We start from the raw sequence: 24,391 nt of genomic DNA, 5'->3' as shown, positions 1-24,391 counted from the left end.
TAGGGTTTAAACTACTAATTATTAATATTTTTAATATAACAAAACAATCTGGAGAGATATAATTTAATTTAAAAGTAGAAATTACTGTATGACTACAGTATGAAATAACAAAGAATAGCAATATCAAAGTATAAATAAAAATGAATAAATATACATACATACATGCATAACATTATAAAATAAACGCCAGCATTAAACAGAGAAAATACATGCTAAAACCAATAAAATAATTTCCTTACAGTAAATCTCACTATATCTAATCTGATTTAACTGAAACAGCAATATTCATGTAACCATTTACAAATAAACAAAAGAAAATGATATACAAATAATATGGAATATTAAAATACTTAAAGAATCAAAACAAGAAATGAAAAATCAGTTTTGTAACTCAGTATTTAACATTTAAATTAATTTAGAATAAAAAAATCTTGATAAACTTCATATTAATTTACTGATATTTTTCACATTATAGAAAAAATATATATTTTTTGAAAACAAATCTTCATTCTTTTCCAAGTATAATAAATTTCATAATATACTAATTTAGTTTCAGCACATTTAGAACACCTTTAATAACATAAGAGTTAATTATAATTTTTTCCTAATTTTATGATGAAGGCTAAATTATTGATACTTCTAAATAACGCAACAAATAGGTATATTTTATATTCACATACAAACAATAAAATTTACATGTTAATTACCAATTACTTAATTATCATTCAAAATAATTCTCATTTGTTAAAAGAGAAATTTTCCTCTAAACAATAAATTAGTTGATCAATTTCATGTTCATAAAATTTCAAATATTTAACATATGACAACAGATTAAAATTTAAAGCATTTTATTTGTTAATTATAATTAATATCATAACATTTCTTACATGACTCTAGGCATTAAGGACTTAACATAATGAAATATTGACGTAAAAATGAAATTCTATTAAATTATTCTTACCTTTACTTGGTTTATCTTCAGCCGTGTTTGCTAAAACTGGTGAAACTAACACATGCATACAATGTTTATAAAAGAAATTCAAGAAGTCTGTCTTTTCAGATTTCTATGTAAATAAAAAATCAAAACAGCAAAACAATATATTATATATNGAGGTCCCAAAGTAATCTTTTATAAGAAAATGTTTTTCCCTGTAGAAAAATGTCTGAAGTCAATACTGTACAAGAGGTCCCCTAATTCAAAATTGCCTGGGCCTTACAAGCTATAATGTGCCACTGTTTGTGGCTATATTATTTTAAACTATTACAGTAAGACCTCATTTTATGCTTAGGATGTATTCCTAGATGACAAAGTGTTAAACGAGGTCATCTTAACGCAGTAAATAGAGAAAGTGGTACGTGCAACCAAAAATAAAAAACTTTTACTTTAATTCTAAGTTATTTTTATATTAACTTGCATAATAATATATGTTAAATAATACATAAACATATGCACACAGAAATATAAAATTCATTTTTTGTGATGAAGGTCCTGAGTTTTCTGAAATTCTTGTTCTTTTCCAATAAAGTTGTGAAGTTTCATTTGTCACTTTTTTCTTTCCTTAAGAAAATGTCAGTAGCGAAAGATCGCACTAAAAATGCCTCGTTTTGCTTTTGCACTCTTTTCAAAATCTAGATCATTCGCTACAATTTGATCAACGATTTCGGTTCTCTTACCAAACTTTTACTAACGAAATCTGTAGAGAAATTTTTTGGGTTCTTCGTTTTCAGAATCACTATTTTCCAGTTCCTGATGATTGTCGTTGGTAAGGCTCTCACCAGAAACCTACTGTAACACCTCAATATCCTGCTCATTTATATCTCCTAGTTCTGCTATATCGATTAGGTTGAGTTTGGTCAACCTAACAATACAGTGATAAGCTCTTCTCGTTGAGAATTCTTGGATACCTTCAGCCATAACTTCTTCCACACTTTGTTCATACATTTATCAGTTAATTTTTGCCAATTGAAGTCGATATTTCCTATGGAATCCATGATGTTATATTTTTCCAAAATTGCACCAAACAAACATAGATTTAAAGAAAGTACATCTTTTTGCCACTTTTTGCTGATTGGTTTGTGTTCGCAAATAATCATATTATATACGAATCAATGAAATACCGTGATCATTTAAATCAGCGTAAATTTTGAGCTTTTTTAGGCTTCTAGTAGACCACGTTATATCGAATCGGCGTTAAGCGGGATCTTACTGCACTACAAAAATTTATAAAATTCCCAACAGTAAAATAATAAAAGACGAAATAAAACTTATAATTTTTTGATTTTTAAATACATATAAATTTATAAATTTTATATTTATAAATTTTTGTAGTAATTTCATATTTTGTTTTAGAAATTGTTGTTCATAAACCTGCTGTTGAGAGACATACAGGTCCAAAACACAATATCGTGTAACATGTGTTCAGGTGAAAAATAAAAACTGTTTTTTTTTTCTGATATATTTTTTTAAATTGCAAAACAAAGTCACCATTATAGTAAGTCCTAGTAATAAAATATGTCCTTGTAGACAAATTACGTACTAAACAAGATAAGGACACAATTTGATAAAAGATTACTTACTTACTGTAATAAAATGAATATGCACATTAATTTGATACCAATACTTGTAAAGTCTTGTAATAAACTGTCCAATATAAACAGTTTATCACAAGAAGGAAAATATGAAAAAGTTGTTATTGAAAAAAAGGAAGAATCAAAGTGAAATAATTCCTAATGATTGAATTATAACAGCATAACATGTTTTTTGGAACAGTTGTTGTTTAATAATCACATGTATTAATGGTAAAATAGAAAATAGAATACATATATTCTGCATAAATCATTACATCTATCATGCTAAATTTTATAATTTTTATTAGTTTAAAAATTTTATTATTTTATTAATTTGAATTTTCATAAAACAGTTTTTAATACATCATTTAAAACTTTCTTTGTTCAAAAAATTTAAACTTTACTACTTCAGTCCCATACTTTGAAATTTGACTAACAAATCATTCATAACTAGTCCAAACTGTTTTAAAAAAGACAGTCAATTAAGAAGAAATTTATGAAGTGATGTTTCTATATTCTTTCTGGCAAGAATTTCTTATTGTGCTCAAATCTTAGATTTTGGCAGTATTTTTATTAGTTTTTTTTTATATCCATATTCTAATAGAAACAAGATAAACCAATAAAAACAAATAATTGAACTTCAAAATCAATAGTGGCTGTCAAAACACATGTTCCAGTTCTCAGTGTTAACATTTTCAGCTAATAAAATATTCAAAAGAATGTCTGACTTCTCTCATATATAAATTTTTTTTATAATTACAAAAAACTGGAAATAAATATAAATCAGAAGAAAATGTTTTTTCTTCTTTATTTCAATGCATAAAATAGTATCAGTGAAATTTGGTTTATGTATGTTTGGCTACAAAACCAACTATATGAGAAGCTTTATTGTTTTTTATTTATCATTATATGTGTCAGCGCATATCATAGGGCCATTCTTAATAATCAATCATTTGCAAGAAAATGAAACAAATAATAGGCCCTTTTCTTATGCACACTGGGACAATGATATATTAACATTACTTACTACTGTTAATAATAGTGTAATTCCCTATAACAATTTTAATGGTATTTTAACTATGACAAAGAATATTGTCTAAGTATAAAGAAAATAGTCAATTATAATATTTTTAGATTTCAACAAATAAGAAAGTAAAAAAATTAGGTACGAATTTGCATAAATAATATATAATGGGAAACAAGATATTTTTTTGTCTACCCTACACATGGGAAAAAAAGAACAAATTCAAAAATCAATGGATAATTGAAATACAATGAATAGCTATGATCATATATATACTAAACTCAAAGACAGTACACTATGACTACAGCTCCTTTTTGTAGGAAGAAATGTTTGGAAATAAAGATCTCATTCTACAGTGTTTTGATTGAACAGAGATCTGAAAAGCATGTGCTAAATTAGAAGATGGTTACAGACATGAAGACAATCTCATATATTAATTAAAGAACTAAGGAGTTTTGTTTTGCTCAAATACCAGTGTTATTTCATGTTTGTGATAGTATAATATTGTATTGTTTTATGTTTATATGGCATATAAAGTATATAAGTAATTTTAATTTTTAAGTTTTTTGTTTTTTATGCTGTTATTGTAACATTTGATTCATATATTAATCTTAAATGAAACCAATGCCCATTTATCTAGACAATCAGTATATTGAAAACCAATAATAAGCATAATAAAATGATATTTTTATAATTAAGATATTTATTGCAAATAAAACAAAATATATTATAAACTATTTATAGTAGTTTTTCAATTGGAAAAATTTATAGCAACTTCTGATTTAGCATTAAAGCTCAAATACTTTTTTTTAATAGAAACAAAGCTTTAATGATCAACATTTAAAACAAAATAAATACTTTGTTTATTAATATAAATGTGAATTATAATTCAAGCAAGTAATTTACTCACATTTACAGTTGCAAGCATATTTTCAGGATCTAATAATAACCTTAATATACCAGATAACTGCACAGCACCTCCTAACTCTGCAAATTAAAATATTTTAATATGAACTTTATTACTCAATACTGCAATATATATTTGTAATAATTATTTCTCTACTTAATAAAGTAAAAAAACCTGTTTAAAAAACTAAAAATGAAAACAAATTATAAGACAAAATTGATTATTCATTACTTATTTTGTAATCTCACTTCTCCATCTTAGTTGAAAATAAATTTTAGACTGGCTACTTCAACAAACATATTTCTTACAATCAATATCAGAAAAATAATGCCCAATTTTAAAATTACATGATAGATAAATATTTTGAATTTCTCATCATAAAATAAAATTAATGTCAAAATAAAATGAACTGCAGATAATAGCACAAAATCATCAAAACACAAAGTTGGCTGGCAAGTTTACATGCCATAAATAAGATTGCTGATCATTATTTGTATTAGTTTCAATTAAACTTGTTTGTTGTCTACTAAATCAAAGAATTATTATTATCATCATCACCCACATGTTCACTAGTAATCTTTCAAGACAAACTCCACATTCAGTTTTTACCACCTACAAAACCATTTAATCAAAATATAATGAAACCCCACTTATCCAAAACCCATTAATCTGGATCTCCAGAATAAGAAAAATAGTCATATGGAAAACTTATCAATATATATGTGAAAAAATTACAGAACTAACTTGTTAGTAGTACATTCTTGCTTGAGTATAATGTTGCAGCTGTAAGAATACTGTTTTCCCTTGGCCGAATGCCAATTTTGAACACCTGTGACTTTATAACCAAGGATTTGGTAGCATAAATGAATACAGTACAGTATATCACAATTACTTAGGTTCAAATTAATCCTTTGGTTTCCCTACAGAGCACTAAGTCTAATTGCTGGTTGAACTTAAAAAAAAGTCATAAAGAGAAGTTCTACTCCCATACAAATGGTTAGGAAACTTATGTACCTGTATTGTATCAGCTGATATAAAACATCTAATACTGTATGTAGATGTTTTTTGCTTTATACTGTTAATATTGTTGCAAAAGTATATATAATGTGCAATAAATATAGTATAATGCATATCTAAACTATGTTTTTTATGTCATTAACAAATTTTCCAAATTATCAGAAATTTGGTCATATGGATTGGGTTCAGTCCCGTTTGAGCTGGATAAACGGGGTTCAACTGTATATCTATAAATATAATAACGTTTATCAGATTCAGCTAAAATTACATAAATATGCTAAATGTAGTTCAGCAATTAATTTTAGAATACAATAAAAGCTTTTTGTAGATAATTTAGGCAATTTAACAATAAATACTCCGTATACTGAAAAATTATGTCTAAAATNAAAATATATAAAAATTTTATATAATCACAAATTATATTCAAGAAATTACTGTCAAATACTGTTAATTTTTAATTAATTAAACATTCATACACTTTTCAAACGTATGAAACTTTAAAATCATTCATATAATTAACAAAAACCAAATTATAAAATTCAAATTTACATCATTAATTTGACCATTAGAAAAATATAATTCAATAATGCAATGATTCTAAAACAGCCTGAAATAATAATGATGATGATGATGATAATTCAATTTCAGATAAATGCAATGAATGCACATTTTTCTTACTTCTTAAATAATAAAATTTTAATCAATTTAATGCTATTCAATTATTCTGTAACATTAAATTTCTTTAGACTATACACATTGAATAATTCTGCTTTATCTCCTAACTTTCACAATAAACAGAATATAATGCAATTTCAGATGGAAACTTTGTTTTTTAATTGTTTCAAATAATATCAGAAGTTGCTTCTATGTATTTATGTTGTTTCATCTCATTCTTGTTTGTAATAGGATTCACAGAAATTTCTCACTTTGCACTAATTTAAGAAAAAAAAAACTTAAACAGAAAGCAATGAATTTTACAAGATCTAAATGAAAAATATGACTAAATGAAGAACTAAAAAATTAAACAGTTATGTTAAGAGTTATTTTAATTGTAATAAAAAGTATTAAAGTAATATTTAATGTTGTGAAATAGTGAATATGTAACATGGCTGATAAGGGAGATATCAGTTAACAATTTTTAAGTTATGCAGTAATCACTACAATAAGGAAACACTGAAGTCAGACAATCCACATTTAAATGTAATAATATTAAAAAAATTGAATAATTTTAAATAAAATCAAATTTGATGCATAAGAAAAACTCTTATTTTCTGAATTTTCTTTAAAAATAGTAATATGTTATTCTGTGATCATTTTTTATTAATTTTGCAATATTTTAAATTTATTCATATGATATTAATGTTTATTAATTAATATTTGGACAAGCATTTTCAATTCTAGTTCTATAATTATACTTCTGTATCACTTGAAATCTACTAGAAGATAAATGAAATATTTTAAAACACTTGAATAATTAATTAATCTTAATAGTTCTCTAAAACCATTTTTCTAGGTATTTAAAAATTAATTAACCGTGTTGTTATTCTGATTTTACTGTACAGTTTTTTAAAGTTAATTCTTATGCATAAATTTACAGAAAAAAATTTACATTTACAAAAATACATTTAGTATTAAATTTTACCAGCAGTTTGAATATCTTATAAATGTTCATTGTATCAACTATAAATAATAAGGTAATATAATAAATCTTTACAAAATATTATTAATTTTCATAAAAAGTATGTAAGACAATCTTTCCTATTTTCTAGATTTATAACCAGTTTCTGTTTTACTTCTAATACATTAATTTTAAAAAGAACTATCATTATAATTTTATAAGAAATGATGAATCTATTCTAAAAAATAAAAATTCTTCAAAACTAGATTTGTCATTTATTATTAATTGTGTATAGAAATTTTTTCATCATTTGACTATTAAGTCCTTGCAAAAAGCAAATTTCACTAGTGATTCTCCTGTTATTATTTTGAAAATATTTTATCTTGCTCCAGCATATGTTTCTGTATAATTAAATATATCACATTAACACACAACTTTCTTTACACTTTATATTGCTCATATGCATACATAATATCAATTTTATAGTTATTGCAAATGTTTACTTTTATCTTTTTATGATTATAGTATAAAAGCATTTACATAATACCAACAAAATATAAAATTTCATATTAATTAATTAATTTCAAAAAGCATAATTAAAAACAAAAATAAATTTTAGCTAATATTCGATACATGAAATTTATATATATTTTTAAAATTCCTAATAATAATATAATTGAATACAACAGAATTATTCAAGATTTAGGTTTGAATAGTTTTTATTTAATATAATTTAAAAATAGAAAATATTTTATTAATTTTATGATTATCTCATTCTATTCTTTCCTCTACATCTTTCCTTCTCATGCAATATGTAATTTAATATTTAAAAAACAGTTTATGACTACTCAGTAATGTATTTTATCTGTAGTTATGAACAAAGTCATAGTACAGATGATTTAAAACATTAAAACTACACTATATATTTGTTTTCTGAAGTAACTTTCAGAACTCTAACTACACTTCTTTATGATTTGTTACCTTATAATAATTTATAAAATCATTCTAAGTTTTAATTTTATACTTAGTAGTATTTTGCATTTTTATCATGCCTGTGTTCTTTTTACATCATTTATCATTCAAACTAAAATTATACAAAACATCATAAAAATAATGACAAATTATATGCATTTACTATTTGCTTATGATCACATTGTTTTTAAAAAATAATAAAACTCTAAATAACAAAAATTTAATAACAAACATATTATAAAAAAATTTTGTAACCCAGTTTGCTGATAGAAATTTTATTATATATACACATTTGAAAATTTTCATAATGCCTCATCAATTATGTAAATATCTTCATTAATAACTAAAGGAAAATGTTATGAAGAAAATCACATAGATATGTATATAACAGATAATGAAAAGATAAATATTTATGTATTATAGGAGACAATGTATTTAGTTATTCTGTGTTTTACTATTAATGTTTTAAACTTTATATAAACTAAAATTTATCACTATCTAAGATTATAATTTATGTAAATATCCTTGGCATTCTACAATACAAATCTGGACAGATACAGTCGACCTGCCCTATAACACTGTTGATAATTCCGTTTTATATGAATTCCATGTTGTACAAGTCACTTAGATTTTACAAATACGTGAGCTGTTCACAGCCTGGCACATATATTTGTAAAATCTAAGTGACTCGTACAACATGGAATTCATATAAAATGGAATTATCAACAGTGTTATAGGGCGGGTCCACTGTATTCAAATATGATAATTCATGTTTTAGATAAAATATTTTCAACTTTTGATTATAAAAGGGAGAAAATGTAACAGATAGGGTTTAAACTACTNCAACAATTCGTTATTTAATTTTATTTATTTATTACTAAAGAAAATACTTTTTGCTTTCAAAAAGATTAAATTTTAAAATCACTTTACATTCTTACAAAACTTCTTAACATGTTTATATATGCTATTTCTTGAATTCTAATTTTATTTCGTTTAATCATAAATAAAATATTATCAAATGCACGTAAATGCACACATTGTTTTGAAAAAATTACTGGCATTTTAAACTTAAAGAAAAATTTAGTAAAATCGACAACANAGTATTTTAATTTTATTTATTTATTACTAAAGAAAATACTTTTTGCTTTCAAAAAGATTAAATTTTAAAATCACTTTACATTCTTACAAAACTTCTTAACATGTTTATATATGCTATTTCTTGAATTCTAATTTTATTTCGTTTAATTCGTTTTATTATCAAATGCACGTAAATGCACACATTGTTTTGAAAAAATTACTGGCATTTTAAACTTAAAGAAAAATTTAGTAAAATCGACAACATAATAATTTGTTCTTGTAAAGCTGGACAATCAGGAATCTTTTTTGCCAATTCTTACTAGTCTAATCCACACTTACGAGTTTCCCTAAATTTTGATTTCTAAATAATCATCTCTTTTCATGGGAATGGATTAAAACTTATATCGAGCTCCCGTGTGTTTCTGGAATTTGAATTTGAAGTTTAATTTAAAAGCTTTGCTTTTCTTATTGCTAATCATCTTTACTCCTGACAATACGCAAGAATGATTCATCCAACCCAGATAATAGTTTTGTTTTTAAACTTCAAAGGCTAAACATCCGGTAAAAAAATGCATATACACAGTTCACAAAAATTATTACAAAAATGCAGAGAATCCTTCGCTCATACATATAGAATGACCCTGGTTTCTGAAGCAATGAAAAATTAATAAAAACCTCATCTTATAAACGAGTAAATACAGTATTTTGTCATTACTGTCTAAATTTTCTCACAAAATATTTTAACTAAAGCAGAACCTGTAAGATGTAAATAGAAAGCTTTAAGAGTTCTACCTCTGTTATTAATTCATTTGTTAAAATCTCTCAAAGAGAAGCTTAAACAAGTATTGAATTGAAAAGTCTGCCACTAAAATATTAGGAATGAAATTAAAATCTACTGATATTTATTTTGCTGATACAATGATGAATTTTAAGAAATAGTTTAAATAACAATTTATACAAATTCATAAAATACATTATGTAAGTATAATGATACAATACATGAACTACAGTTAATATGATTAACAAAAGCCTAATTTCAAACAATGAAGTAAAATATATTTTTCTTCTTCAGAATCTTGTAAAATATATTAATGACTAGTACACTTTAATAGATAAACTCAAATATGTACAATAAATCCTATAACAAATTTAGATTTAAATATTGTTTGGTTCTTAAATGTGCCAAGGAAGAGATTCACCATTCTTTAAATCAATATAGGCTTTTAAATAGAGTGTATAACATTGTGAGAGACTTCTCTAATTAGCTACACTTTAACAGAAAAATTTTCAGTGCACAAAAAAAACTTGCTCTACTTAATTTTTATTTGACTTTGGCAGAAGCCCTAAAAATTAATAACAACTAAGACAAATGCAAAGAGAGCTTGAGAGCATCAAGTTTAAATTTAAGAACGTCTATTACTCAACATAACATCTAAAACTCAACATTTTCAGTGAGAAAACATATACTAGTTTTAATAAAATTGCCAGGACAATTAAATTTTTTTAAAATTTAAAACTTTTCTCAAGTGCATGAAAAAAGACAGCAAAAGACACCTATGGAGACTTGTCTTTAAGACTAAATGAAGACTAAAAAGACTTGTCTACTTTGCTCAATTTATTTAACCTGTCCTGTGTTATTCTCGACAATTCTTGGGGTCATGACCTTTGACCTCGAGCATTTGTCCTGAGATATCTCATTACAGTATCGATACATTTTTGGAACTAGATGTCACTAGTTGTTATAAATTTTATATCAAAACTAACTTCCAAAATATAATTTCGGATGATACAATAGCCATGATTATTTAAAAAAAAAAATTTCATTAGACTTAACGTCGGCAAAAATTCAACATGGTGGCCACATGCAACAGAGAAAACTTTCAACGTGGAATAGGTTAAATTTTGTAAATTTTAAAAAACACACTAGTTTTATTTAGAACATACATTTGGCATGCACTCCATTTTTCAGTTGAGAATATATACGTGGTCTGTTCAAAAAGTATCGGACCTTTTTTTTTCCGCATAAACCAATGATGCGCGAGAGGCCTCCTTCGGTGGAGTTGTGGAGGGGACAGTCATGCATAGCCCTGAATTTTTTCCCGCCTGCAGAAAGCGTCAGTCATTGGCAATCGGCCTATGAGTGAGGTCATGTAGTGCGCTCTCGTCGGATTCCACTAAGCTGGAAAATGACTGAACAACGTGAGCAGCGATATTACATCAAATTTTGCCAAAAACCTTGGCGATACCCAAGCGTAAACCATTCGCAAGATTCAGCAGACTTTCGGGGACGATCATCGAGGTAAAAAAAAAAGCGCAGCAATAGCAAAGGTCATGTTGACAGTTTTTTCGACTCGTGGGGTGGTGTGCCGTGAGTACGCACCACGAGGCCAAACCATCGCAAAGGAGTACTACCAGGAGGTCCTTCATCATCTTTCCGATAGTGCGACACAAACGACCGGATCAAAACTTGGCAGCTCCATCGTGATAACGCATCCGCCCATTCTGCGCATCTGATTCGGGCTTTCGTCGCTAAACACAATTCTCCTGTGGTTCGTCACGCTCCGTACTCTACCCACATGGCTCCGTGTGACCTTTGGCTATTTCCCAAGCTGAAAATGCCGCTAAAAGGAACCCGAATTTAGTCGAGAGAAGACATTGTGCAGAATCCGACGGACCAGCTGATGGCCATTCCAAAAGATGCGTTCCAGAAGTGTTTCCAGCAATGGCAGGAACGCTGGGAGAAGTGTATACATTACCAAGAAATTTGAACACTACTTTGAAGGGGATTAGGGTTTTGTATCTCAAAGTCAATAAATTTATTTTTGCCGACCAAAGGTCCAATACTTTTTGAACACACCACGTAAATAAATGTGTATTTCATTTTCTGGACACTTTTCCTTTTATTTTGAATTTACTTCAACAAATGTTTTTTCATAGAATGAGTTTTTATAAAAATTATATTCACATTTTGAAGCAGTGATCATTTTCTTATTCTAGCATGTCTAAGATGGAAAACTTGCTTAATTGAAAAAGTTACAAGCCCTGTGCAATTCCAGCTTTTGCACATTTTATAAATAATAAAAAATGAAAAAACAATAATCTATTCACTGACAAACTTATATCATAGCATTTATATAGGTTCACATATATCATTCTATTAAAAATTCATTCCATTTTAGAGTAATAATCATAAAAGTCTTTCATGTCAATTATCATCACTTCTTATTTCTCTGAAGGCACAAACATTTAATATATAAAAAAATTTTTGTTTCAACTTTGATCAATATATAACAGTCACAATGAAAATTGGAGAGAAGTTAAATTCTCTCCAATTTCCATTGTTAAATTCTGTTATTTGTTAACATGAAATAATTCCATCATTTATATTATTATTATTATTATATACTCACATTGATTGTATAATTAATATTTAATAAATTTTTTGATACTTACATCATCTTGCGTATTCACTTGTTGAATAGAATATTCTCGAACCATGGACGGACTGAAGTCCACAACATAGGACAATATGTCGATAGAAGCTGTTTTAATTGTTATATCATCCATACTCTAAAATTGAAAGTATACTTAGTAAACAATTATTATATTAAATAAATACAATAACATTAATAATTTAATTTATTAGTTATCAATTTTGCAACCAAGAGAATTCAAATTACCTCCGAGAACAAAAGTTTTTAGTCATTTAACTTTTATGCAACACATTGCAGTTCCTTACGATGTTATTTTGAACCATCTGTCATATTAACATTTAAAAATATGTGGGCAATATTATACTCGTAATAAAACAAGATTAGCCAAGACAACTTGAGAACCTATATTGAAGTGTGCAAAAATCTGATAGTTTGTTAATTATTCAGTATTACTGTATCTGTCATTCAAATAGAGAGACCATTATTTTTTCACAATCATTGTTATAATTTCATTACCTTAAATACATTTATTGATATTTATCATTATATGTCAATAAACAAAATTATCACTTGCTTGAAAGAAGTCAGTCTTAATAATTTTTAGAAATATTTTCATGAATTTTGGCTCCCTCATCAGAAGAAATTTCAATTTACAAAGAGAATGTGAACTGAAAAGTCATGGTTGTAATTAATTAAATAACTAAAAGAATTAAAAACTGTAAAGTTATGAATTTTGTGGTGATATAATTAATATGATATAAAAAAGATATTTGTTTCTGCTTCAATGATATTCAACATTCTTATTAACACTATCAGTTACTACTATGCCAACTTTAAATTTTAATTTCAATATCAAAAAGTCAACAGTAATTAAATTAATTTTATCATCAAAAAATTATAAAATGTACTCACAAGCGTAATTTCCAGTGCTTGTAATATTCCTAAACTTGATAACGTCTGAAATTATAATAATTTATCATTATCAAATATATTTTTGAGTTAATTTTTTTATACTAAAAAATTTCTAAATCAAAGAATAAAGTAATACTGGCTTCTTTAAACAGTATTCTATTCTTTGAAAACATCAATTTGAAAGAATAACTAGTGAATTGCATTTTTAATAATTACATGTAAAAATATTAACAGATAAGAAAAATAAAGAAAAGAAACAAATTTTTCAAGCATAAAATTCAAACAATGCTCATAGTAGCATTCAAACTGTTTATTTGTCAACCATTTTAGGTAATATTGTAATCATTATTAAATGTTCTTGTAAAAACAACAAACTGTTAATGAAAACAAATTGAAGTTCTTCTGGAAGAAACAAAAAATATTAACATGCTATAAAAGTATATTGAATTTAATATTGGATATAAAGATTTAAATTACAGCAGTCTTGTTTCAGAAGGAAATGATATGCAGTACATGGATTCCTGTTTTTAGATAATGAACAGTTAAGTTAACTCTGGAATGCACAAGAGTAATTCTGTCTATTATTGTTATTATTATTGTTTTATCAAAAAGGCCAGTTCTTTGGTTGATGTTGGCCTTCATCTGCATTGAGTTCTTCCCAAGAACTTAGGATGTCATGAAGTATTGATGTAAGATGTTTACCATCCAAGCAGTGTGGCCTTTTGCAGTTGACAAGTGTTGATTTTATTGATGTTGAGTTGTTACTGATGTTGAGTTGTTAAAAGTGTGCCCCAGGTTTTCAGGAACAGTGCCCAGTATGCTGTTGGTTTGTGCCATGATAGTAGTCATATTTCAATCTTCATATCTTGTTACTTTGTGATCTTTTCCGGTTCTTTTTCTTCAACCCTGCTGTCACCAGGTATTGTAATGTCAATCATGCACACATTCTTTTTCACAATGGTTATGTTTGGTGTAGTATAGTTTTTTCAATTTGATGTTCCCACTGGTTCTTAGTAGCAGACAAATTGTTATTTTTGCAAAGATCATTTTGGCAACTATGTTGTGCTGCTTTTTGTAATCAGTCTGTGCAATCTTCTTGCATGAACTGAGGATATGGTCCATATTTTCATCCATTTCTTTGCACAATTTGCATTTGTTCTGATCACCTGATCTTGGGCAGCTAGAAATAGATCCTCAGTTTCCTTTTTTTTTTAGTGTTCCAGATGTTAACCATTGCCAAGTTTTAATGACATCTTTTCCTTTGATGTCTAAAATTGAAACTGCAATGCTTTGCCTTGCCAGTTTTCTATTTGCTCTTTTGAGATGTTGCTATGCTACTCATGTTTTGTAGCTTGAATGTTTCTACAAATTTCAATTTTTTACTTATACTGGTGTCTGTTGTTGACTGTTTCCAATGTAATCAGCCAACATGTCTCTTTCTTCTTCAACAATTTGTCTCACTTGCAATGAACCTCTACTCCCAGTTCTGCAGGGTAGGTACAGTCTGTCAGTGTCATTATGAGGATATAATGCATAGTGCAGGGATGTCCAACATGTGTCCTACAGGCTTAACTGCAGCCCATTGCATCCTAAATTTTTTAGGTACAAATTTCATTTATTTTGGTAAATGTCATAAAAATTATTGTTGTTTCACTGGATACACTTTGATGTCATAATGATGTAATTGATGCTAATAAACTGTTATGCATGTGGGGTAGTACATATTATTGGAAACAATTCTTTTTGTGTATGAAAAACATCAAAACTGCTGAAAGAAATAGGTTGAGTGATTCCCATTTAACTAACATTCTTATAATTTAGACTACTATCATAAAAGCAGATACTGACATTATTATAAAAGGAAGGCAATGTCAAAAATTGCATTGAATTTATTTTTATTTTGTGTGAGTATAATTTCTTTTTTACTGTCACTAATACAGTAGTTTTTGTAATTATATATATTTGTTATTGAAATTTGATATTCACATTTTAAACTTTTTAAAAGCATATATTTATAGAAAGTACCTTTGTGGCCTACTGAATATATCTAAATTTCTAACTTGGTCCATTAGGAAAAAAATTGGATAACCCTGGCTTAGTGAATTGTCATAAGTTTTCTTGATTTGCAACCTAGAGTCTCCAAAACAGCTTGGATCCAGTTTACGATGCCAGCAGTGTATTTTATAATTGGTATGGCCTTTATTGTATTGCTGCTATTCAGTTTGGTTTTAAAACTTTGCTGACTCTTTGTGTGTTCATTGCTGACTGCTTGCTTTACTTGGCTATTTATGTTGTCCAGCACTAAAATGCCCAGGCATTTATAAACCTTGTCAAAATTGGTTTTGATTCTTTGGTTGTTGGCAATTTTGATTCCTTAAAATAGACCATTTATTATAGTACCATTGCTTTTTACACTTTTTGAGGAGAATAATAAAATCATTATTGAAAATAGAGTTATTTCTTGAAGGTAGTAAAAGTAATTTACAGTTTAGTTTAAAAATTCTGGTAAAATTTTTGTTCTCTTTATAATGTGAAAATTAACATTGTGACAATTGGCATTTTGCCAGGGCAATGGCAAAATTTGCTTTAATGCAATAATTCACTTTATCAGTATTTGTTTGAAGGCAAGTTCACTGTAATAAGATTATGAAACTCAAATCAGAAATTTAAAAAAAATAAAAGCAATTTTTTGTTCATATAATGTCATGAACCAAAAAGACTCCATTTGCTCGCCAGCTGTAAAACTACAAAAAGACAAAAATGTTTTCATCATTACTACGCATTTTTGTTATTTTTTTCCTAAATTGTTTTTATGATCATCTATAACTTTTCCTATAATTGCTATGTATTAATATTTCTTTCCTTCCCATCTTTATAACAATACATATATTGTTTACATTCTAAATTTTTATATTCACTAGACATTTTCTTTAAGACTGAAGAAAAACAAAAACATTAGATTAAGTTATTTCTTTCTCATTTAATCCAAAGAAAGCAAATTTTACTTAATTTTTAAATACATATTTCTTAGTGTAATCTAATATTTCTAAAATCTTCTCACATGAATACTGGAAACATATAAAATTAAAACTCCAAAACCTTTAAACGTCCAGTAGTAATCAATTTACTAATAAACAAACGTTTTCGACCGTACTCTCGGTCTTCATCAGGTTTAAAATCAGTTAGATTCAAACCTGTGCAAGCATAGAACAATGATTATGAAATTAAATTTGAAAAATGGAACAGCACAAACGGATTTTAGAAGAATACAGTTATGCATGTGCATTGCCATGGCGACGGAATTGCATATGTAATACATACAATTATATAAATATATATAAATAAATACACCAAACTATCTGATTTTAAACCTGATGAAGACCGAGAGTACGGTCGAAAACGTTTGTTTATTAGTAAATTGATTACTACTGGACGTTTAAAGGTTCTGGAGTTTTAATTTTAATCAAATATTTCTAACCAGAAATTGTACTAGTTTCAAAACTTGGTGAATGAATACCTATTATATGATTGCTTATAAAAAAGAGGGAGGGAAAAAAACAGTAAGAGTAAAATTACACATTATTGTACATTATTATAAAAGCAAATTACAATAAAGCATTAACTTATTTATAATGACAAATTTAACAGAATCTTATCAAAATATAAAATGTTAAATATTCTACAAAATAAAATATTATACCTTGAAAAATGACTCTCTGCTCTGAGGTTGTAAAGTTTGAGAAAACATACAAAATTCTTTTAAGAACAATACAAGATCTTTCCTTTTTTCGTCATCTGTAGCTTCATCAGTCAATTGTGCAAACAGCTCACTAAGGAATTTATCATCATCCTGTTTAAAAAGATTTATGTAAAGTAATTTAAAAACTTTTTCTTGGAAATTTGATTTATAATTATTATAATTAAAAACATAATTACATACTGCCATTTACAGCATATTAGACAACTTTTATATATATAGATTTGGAGCCTGGAGGACTAGTGCAAGTATTTCCAAAACAGCTGCACTTGTTGATTGTTCTCTAACTCTTGTGTCCAGGGTATACCATGAGTGGGTGGACCACACACAAACATCCAGAAGAAGATCACACTGTAGCAGCCAGCCATGTATGATTGATCCCACAGGTATTCACCTCTGGAATCAATCACTGGTATCTGAACAAAGACATGCCACAGTGAAACAGCTTACTGTCAGTATAACAGTGGACAAGGCAGATATGTTGTGTCATCATTGTCAAAACACATCTTACATTGACTAAGGTTCAATAGCCATATACTTGCACAGGTGCCTCTGCTGACCATGCATCATCACATCACATGGGTGAGGAAAAGATATCATTGGACCTGGGGTATGCAGAGTGACGAATCCCATTTCCTGGTAAACAATGCTAATTTCCAAGTCCTAATCTTGCATAAACAGCACGAAGCCACATCACCAGGTATTGGTTGAACAGTTGGAAGTTACATAAGCTGGCAGTGAGGGTATCATGATCTGTGGAGAGTTCTCTTTCTTGGCAATATATAGGATCATTGGCATCATTCCACTATCCTTGAATTGTGAACGATGCAGGGACCTGTTACATGATTACCTGCACCTGTATCTCCAGACTATATTTCCTGACAACAGTGCCATGTTTCAACATGATAATACACAGTGTCACTGGCTGAGGCTTACTTGAGAATGGATGAAAGAACACAACAAATTCTACATACTGCCTTGGCTCCAAACACATCAGACTGCAACCCTATTGAACACATTTGGTATTTGCTGGAACATGTGGTAAGAATGTCACCTGCTCCTTCATGAAATGTGCACCAACGTGACAAAACAGGTATAGATGCAGTTAAGAATACAGGTTGTTTGGCATCAGGTAGAGTCCATGCACCAAAGGTTTCCAACCAACTCATTACTAAACAAAGATTTTCTGTAATAATTTTAGAAAATTAGCAGATTTTTGCACTAATGAAAGCATTGTTTTTATGATTGAATGCTTTGTTTAGACCTGATTGCCACACTCAATATATACAAATACTTTTATGGTCACAGAGTTGATTACAATGACTAATTATGAAATAAAACAAATCTATGTAAAAAATACAGATTAAGCCTGGATTTAAGTTAATATTTTAGAACTTCTCATATACATAAGAATTCTATTGTATTCATTCTTTTACATAAGTGATTGTCATGGATGAAGTTCATATTTATATTCATCGAATTTTTAGAAAATGTTATAATAGTATTAAGATACTTATTTGAAATTTTTACGAAAATAGTCGTCATTTATGTATTCTGTTTCAACCAAATTTACTTTAAACATAAGAAATACTTAAATGCTTTTCAATATTATCAGCTTCTTATTGTTTTTTTAAAATCCTGCTAAAATTCTTCATCTAAGGTTTTAAAAATACTTTCTTTTACAACAGTGGATGCCAGAAAGAAAAAGAAATCCGGCAGTATCAACAAATGAAAAATGAGACAGCAAATAGAGTTTGCAATGAAATCTATATTATGTTTATTAATACAGTAAAACTAGTGTAAATCAGAATAGGTAACAAATATTTTTTTCTGTTTGGCAGGATTTTGTTTTGAACAATTTTTCCTTCTTTTAAATACATAAACTATACCACATAAATGTTCCTTTTTATAGTAATATTACTATTACATATATAAAAATTTTTATAACTAGGCTTAATCCAAAGTCATTTCAATTAAAAATGGGAGTATTTGAATACAAAAATCTACAACTATTCAATTGCTAAAAGTTCTGAGAAACTTGTGCTAGTTATTCAATTACTTCTTTGACGCAGTCCTTTAGTAGCTCACACAACAGCAAATAAACCAATTCAAATTCCAAAAACCAATATATCACTTCACCATTAAAAATTCTAATTGCATTACAGTAATAATAAATAATCTTATTGTTTTCTATCATGGTTTTATGATATACATTATTATTATTATAGCCATAATTAATTTATATGTTTACAGCATATCTTCAATACTGTGCTTGCCTAGCTTGAATCAGCCTTTAACTATTGTTTTTTATTAATGACCAAAATATTTTCATCTTTTCTGATTATCACTTCTTTTAGAAACACACAGTGGATCAGGTTATTTCAAATTGCAGAACATGCACTAGAAATACTCCATTTAAATGTGTATTGGAAGAAAATCATTACAATAACAGGAAGCAAATTCAGTACATTTTTATAGTAATAAAAAACAAAAAAAATCATAAAAATTAAAAAGAATTACAAAAAAAATCAAATGACAAATATATTATTCAAGAAAATTTTCCTTAAATAAAAGCTACTTTTCTTTAGATAAAGTTATAATGGACATAATAATTATTACATATTGGTATAAATTAAACTATCTTGAGGTATTAAAAATAACCATATTTACTCAAAAATTATAAACTAAAAACATATATTCACTAATACTTTTGATAATTAATTAACATATTATTATTGTTAAGTGCTGAAAACAATCTTTATTTGCAGCACTTGACAATTTTTATTTGGAGTATCTGGTATCTGGAAACAATTTATTTTTAATTTAGAACTCATATTAGATAATAAAATAGTATTGTATTACATACCTGAAGTAAAGACACAATATCTACTTTGTTGAAGAATATGAATGAACTTAATGTTGAGAGCATGTTTTCTTCGAACACAGAAGGAGTTGGCAAGACAACATCTTGAATGTACTGTACACGATACGTTTGATGAATTTTGCTCACCAATTCTGGATTTGATATGGGTATTACTTCCTTAAATTTTGACACATTCCGTAAGTACTCACGATGACGTTTTTGTACAGGTGATACTGGATCATATTCTAATACACCAACAACATCAAATATAGTGTCATCTGAAAACATTACTTCAAAAAGTGCATTTTTGTTTAACATAAAAATGTTTTTGAATATTTCAAAAAGTTGATGAAGTCCATTAATATTTTCTAAATCTTCACACATATGAAAAACTTCAAGCAACTTCTTGATATAATTTTCGGATTCTAAAGCCATAGCAAGTCTTTCACGTCTGATTGGTGATGGGATACAATTACTCACTAATTCACTAATTTCATCTAATCTACTAAGTTCACATGGAGGAAGTTCAACAGGAGGAGCTGAATCAGAAACATCATCAAAACGTTCATCTTCTGATTCTTCCACAATATCTTGAGTAATATCAACTGAAGGATCTTTACCTTGTACCTGTAGTTTGACATTTTATTATTATATTATTTCAATACAAAATGTTTTTTATTTAATATAGATTTATTATATAACAATGCTACAATATTAACTAAAAAAAACTATATTTTTGTTATATAAGTATAAAAGGTGTCATTGTGTGCATATATATACAATATCAACTATTTTGTATATTAGAATATAATTCATATTAAAATTCTGTTAAGAATATTGTCATAAAATTAGTTACAATAATAATTATAAGACTGTAATGAAATATACAGAATCATCATTATTAAAGTATAAACATAAACTGATAAAATTTTCCATAAAATTTAAAGCTACACTGATCTCACTGATTAGCAAGAAACAATTTTACATAATGAGGCATCAAAATTTAACTTCAATATTAACATTATTTATCTAAACTTATTATAATTACTTATACACAAATGCACACAACACAAGGTGTACACTTAAACATCTGTCCAGAAGCAAAATAAATCCTTCCAGCTTTGCGTGAGAATATGAATATGATGCATATTTGTTCTACTGCTAAACTAACCAAAGGATAATCAGTTTATGATGGTTTAGCATAACTAAAAAATAATCTCAGTCTACAAAGGATAAAGACAATATTGCAGAAATTAATACAAAACTTTATACTGGAATTAGCAATATACTCCATATAACATAGTTTCACTCTAACATGATTTGAGAATTGAGACATCCCTGTGCAAAAGTCAAAATTTTAAGTACAAACACTGTCATTCAATACTTTATTTTTTTATTCAAGCAAGCATGCATGTTTTGTCTCATATCTGCCCACAGATTTTAGAATATTGAAATTTTCTACGTTGTTTCATGTCTTTTGACAGATTTTCTTTAATGAAAACTTGATTGCACAAGTTTTTTTCTTCTTGCTATAGCTTTCTACTCTAGTTTTCCTACAAACCAGGTTCCACCACTGTAATTGATGATAGTGCTCTAAATAAACACAAAAGACTGTAACTGTGTTTTGTTCTTATATATAAAATTAAAAGTTACTACATAAAAAAATTAAATTTTAAGTCTTTTATGAATTTAATATATTCACGTGTTTTTATATATCTTTTTCGTGACTATAGTGTTTTTACATGATTTTTTTTCAAATCTCAGCTGTGATTTTTTACATGCTTATATATATTCCTTTAAAAATGTCAGGTTTTTACACATTTTTATATGTTCCTTTTTACTGTTGTCGAGGTTTTGTTAAACAAGAAAGTGGAGATCAACAGCCAACTGTTTTTTCCTATTTTTGATGTAATAAATAAATAAATAAATAAATTTTAAAGATCTTTTAGGCAAATACAAGCAAATGAAAATACAGGTATACCTTGCCTTACGTCGGTAATTGGTTCCAGGAGAAGTGACTTAAGTTGAATTTACTTGTCACTAGGCTAAACCACAAATAATCATTCCCAGTTTTGTATTTTATTTATAAATGCATTTTTAATGATATATGATTAATAAGAATCTATTTTAAGCTCACAAACAAATAAAGTTTAGTTTTTAATACAGTACAGGAAAAGAAAGTAATCTAAATTTACAAATATATGTACGGTACTGTATGTACATACTTGTAAATATACATGTTTACAGTACATCGTGGACTATTTGTGAATGTGGTTTGCTTTAAGACTTTATTATTATTTGTTATTTAACCTTACAAAATCACCTTAGTGATTTTGTAAGGTTAAATAACAAATACAGTTATTAAAATTATTTTGCAATAGTAAAAAATAAACAAATTTATGTTAAATTTACCAATAACCAGTGGCACTGACAATGATGCTAAACAGTAGATATTGAAACTACCATGGAAAATGCCAATATTGAGCTCTTAAGACCGCTAAATAAGACAACACAGAGTCACAGATGTTTTCACATTTCGTTCTCTATGATTTATGATGATTATATTAACATTTACTGTAAATGTATGTATTTTAATATGATTTTATGTGCTTTTAACATTTTTCTAGTGATATTACGATTTCAATATTTGTGGCAGATGTAAAGTTGAATAAAATGATAAAACTTGATTTTTATTTTTCCATACATTTTCTTGATACAGGTAACTCGAGGTATACCTGTATCAGATTTTATAAAAACAAAGTAGATATACATCAAGATATTGCTGATATTTGAGATTAAGGTCATCAGGAAAGCTCAGAAAATGACAATATTTTGCCAAAAAAAAAAATCATCCCCCATCTAATGGTATTTAGCAGCAAAGAATAAATTAATATTAATGTCAAATACTTTTGATTGTAATTGTTAGTTATTGATTGCTTTAATAAACATATTTCTCTTAATTATGAAAAAGAATAGCACACTTTTGCTAACTTTTAGAACCTAACCCTATGTTTTGTACTAGTCTTTTGTTCCATATAGCATGAATTTGCACGACATCACTTTTTTGGAACCTAACTACCATGTTATACAGAGGATATATGTAATACAGGTATCCCTTGATTAATGCAGTTAATTAACCCCTCAATGCTACTGCATATATCAAAATCACATCAATCAAATACAGTGGTACCTTGGTACTCAACTGAACAATCACCATCCACTAGAACAAATTTTCAGTTAATAATAAATATTTTTATTTTAATAAACGAAAATAGAAAATTCACTATCACCTTATTTGCTGAGAAAAACATATCTATGTTATGTAAAGACAACTGTTAAAGCTGTATTAATTAAAACTTTTACTGCATGTGAAAAGGAACTGCACAATTAATCTTGCACATTAATCAAATCCCACATTAAGCAAATCCATGTTAAGCAAGGGATACCTGTATATTAAGATAATCCTTTAGGTGTGTAATTATGAAAAAAATTAACTTTTTATTATTAATATAATTTTTACAAAGATTAGAAATTATTAAATTCTTACCTGACATATTTTTTCCCATATCTCATCACAACCAGCTTTTTCTTGGAAGCTTAAAGCTAAATCATAATTATCTCCTTCAGACCAAACAATTAATGTTTCCTAATAAAATAAAGTATTTCATTGTATAAGTAACAGATATATATATATATATTTATTTATTTATGGTGCAGTTTTTTATATATATTTTTAAAAAATCAATCCTTTAAAAAACTTCTTAAAAGATTAAAAAAAACTTCAAAGGTTAATACAGAACACAACTGTTTTCTTCTGTATTAACCTTTAAAGTTTTTTAAAGGATTGATTTTTTTAAAAAAGTATTTCATTACTACATAATTTACTTCTAAAAAACAAGATCTCTCAAAGATTTAAATTATTTTAAATCTAGATGCATTTTGTATGTACAAATCATCTTAAAACTTGTACTCAACAACTCTAATAAAAATTTTCAAAGTTTTAAGTCTTATTAACAACTTTTTGCATTTCAAAATATGCCCATAAGATTACTTATTTGTTAAAAATAATTCAGTATAAAAATTACTTTTTCAAATTAAAATATATCAAGATTTGCACTTTTTGAATAGTGAAAGTTTAGATGTTACAAATTAGATTAAATCTAGGGCATTTAATTTTTATTTGGTTGGTAGTAAATAAAGTTTAAATATTTAAACATTTAAATCATTACTTTAAATTAATCT

At 27.0% G+C, this 24,391-nt stretch overlaps 1 protein-coding gene across 1 annotated transcript in view; it reads right to left on the bottom strand.

Moving 5' to 3' along the window:
* The window catches only part of LOC111635630 (serine/threonine-protein phosphatase 4 regulatory subunit 3-like), a 110,569-nt gene that overhangs the window by 41,882 nt on the left and 44,296 nt on the right, over nucleotides 1-24,391 (bottom strand). The window contains 7 exon segments of the mRNA XM_023380646.1: nucleotides 962-1,064; nucleotides 4,503-4,654; nucleotides 12,633-12,753; nucleotides 13,530-13,574; nucleotides 17,230-17,379; nucleotides 20,153-20,776; nucleotides 23,697-23,795. Of these exon segments, the coding sequence (XP_023236414.1) occupies nucleotides 962-1,064; nucleotides 4,503-4,654; nucleotides 12,633-12,753; nucleotides 13,530-13,574; nucleotides 17,230-17,379; nucleotides 20,153-20,776; nucleotides 23,697-23,795 (1,294 nt within the window).

The sequence above is a fragment of the Centruroides sculpturatus genome, unplaced genomic scaffold (assembly GCF_000671375.1).
Source record: "Centruroides sculpturatus isolate CEXI.00-Female unplaced genomic scaffold, Cexi_2.0 scaffold1025, whole genome shotgun sequence".
Lineage (NCBI taxonomy): Eukaryota > Metazoa > Arthropoda > Arachnida > Scorpiones > Buthidae > Centruroides > Centruroides sculpturatus.
Note: the sequence above shows the minus strand (reverse complement) of the source record. Positions and strands in the feature narration are given on the sequence as shown.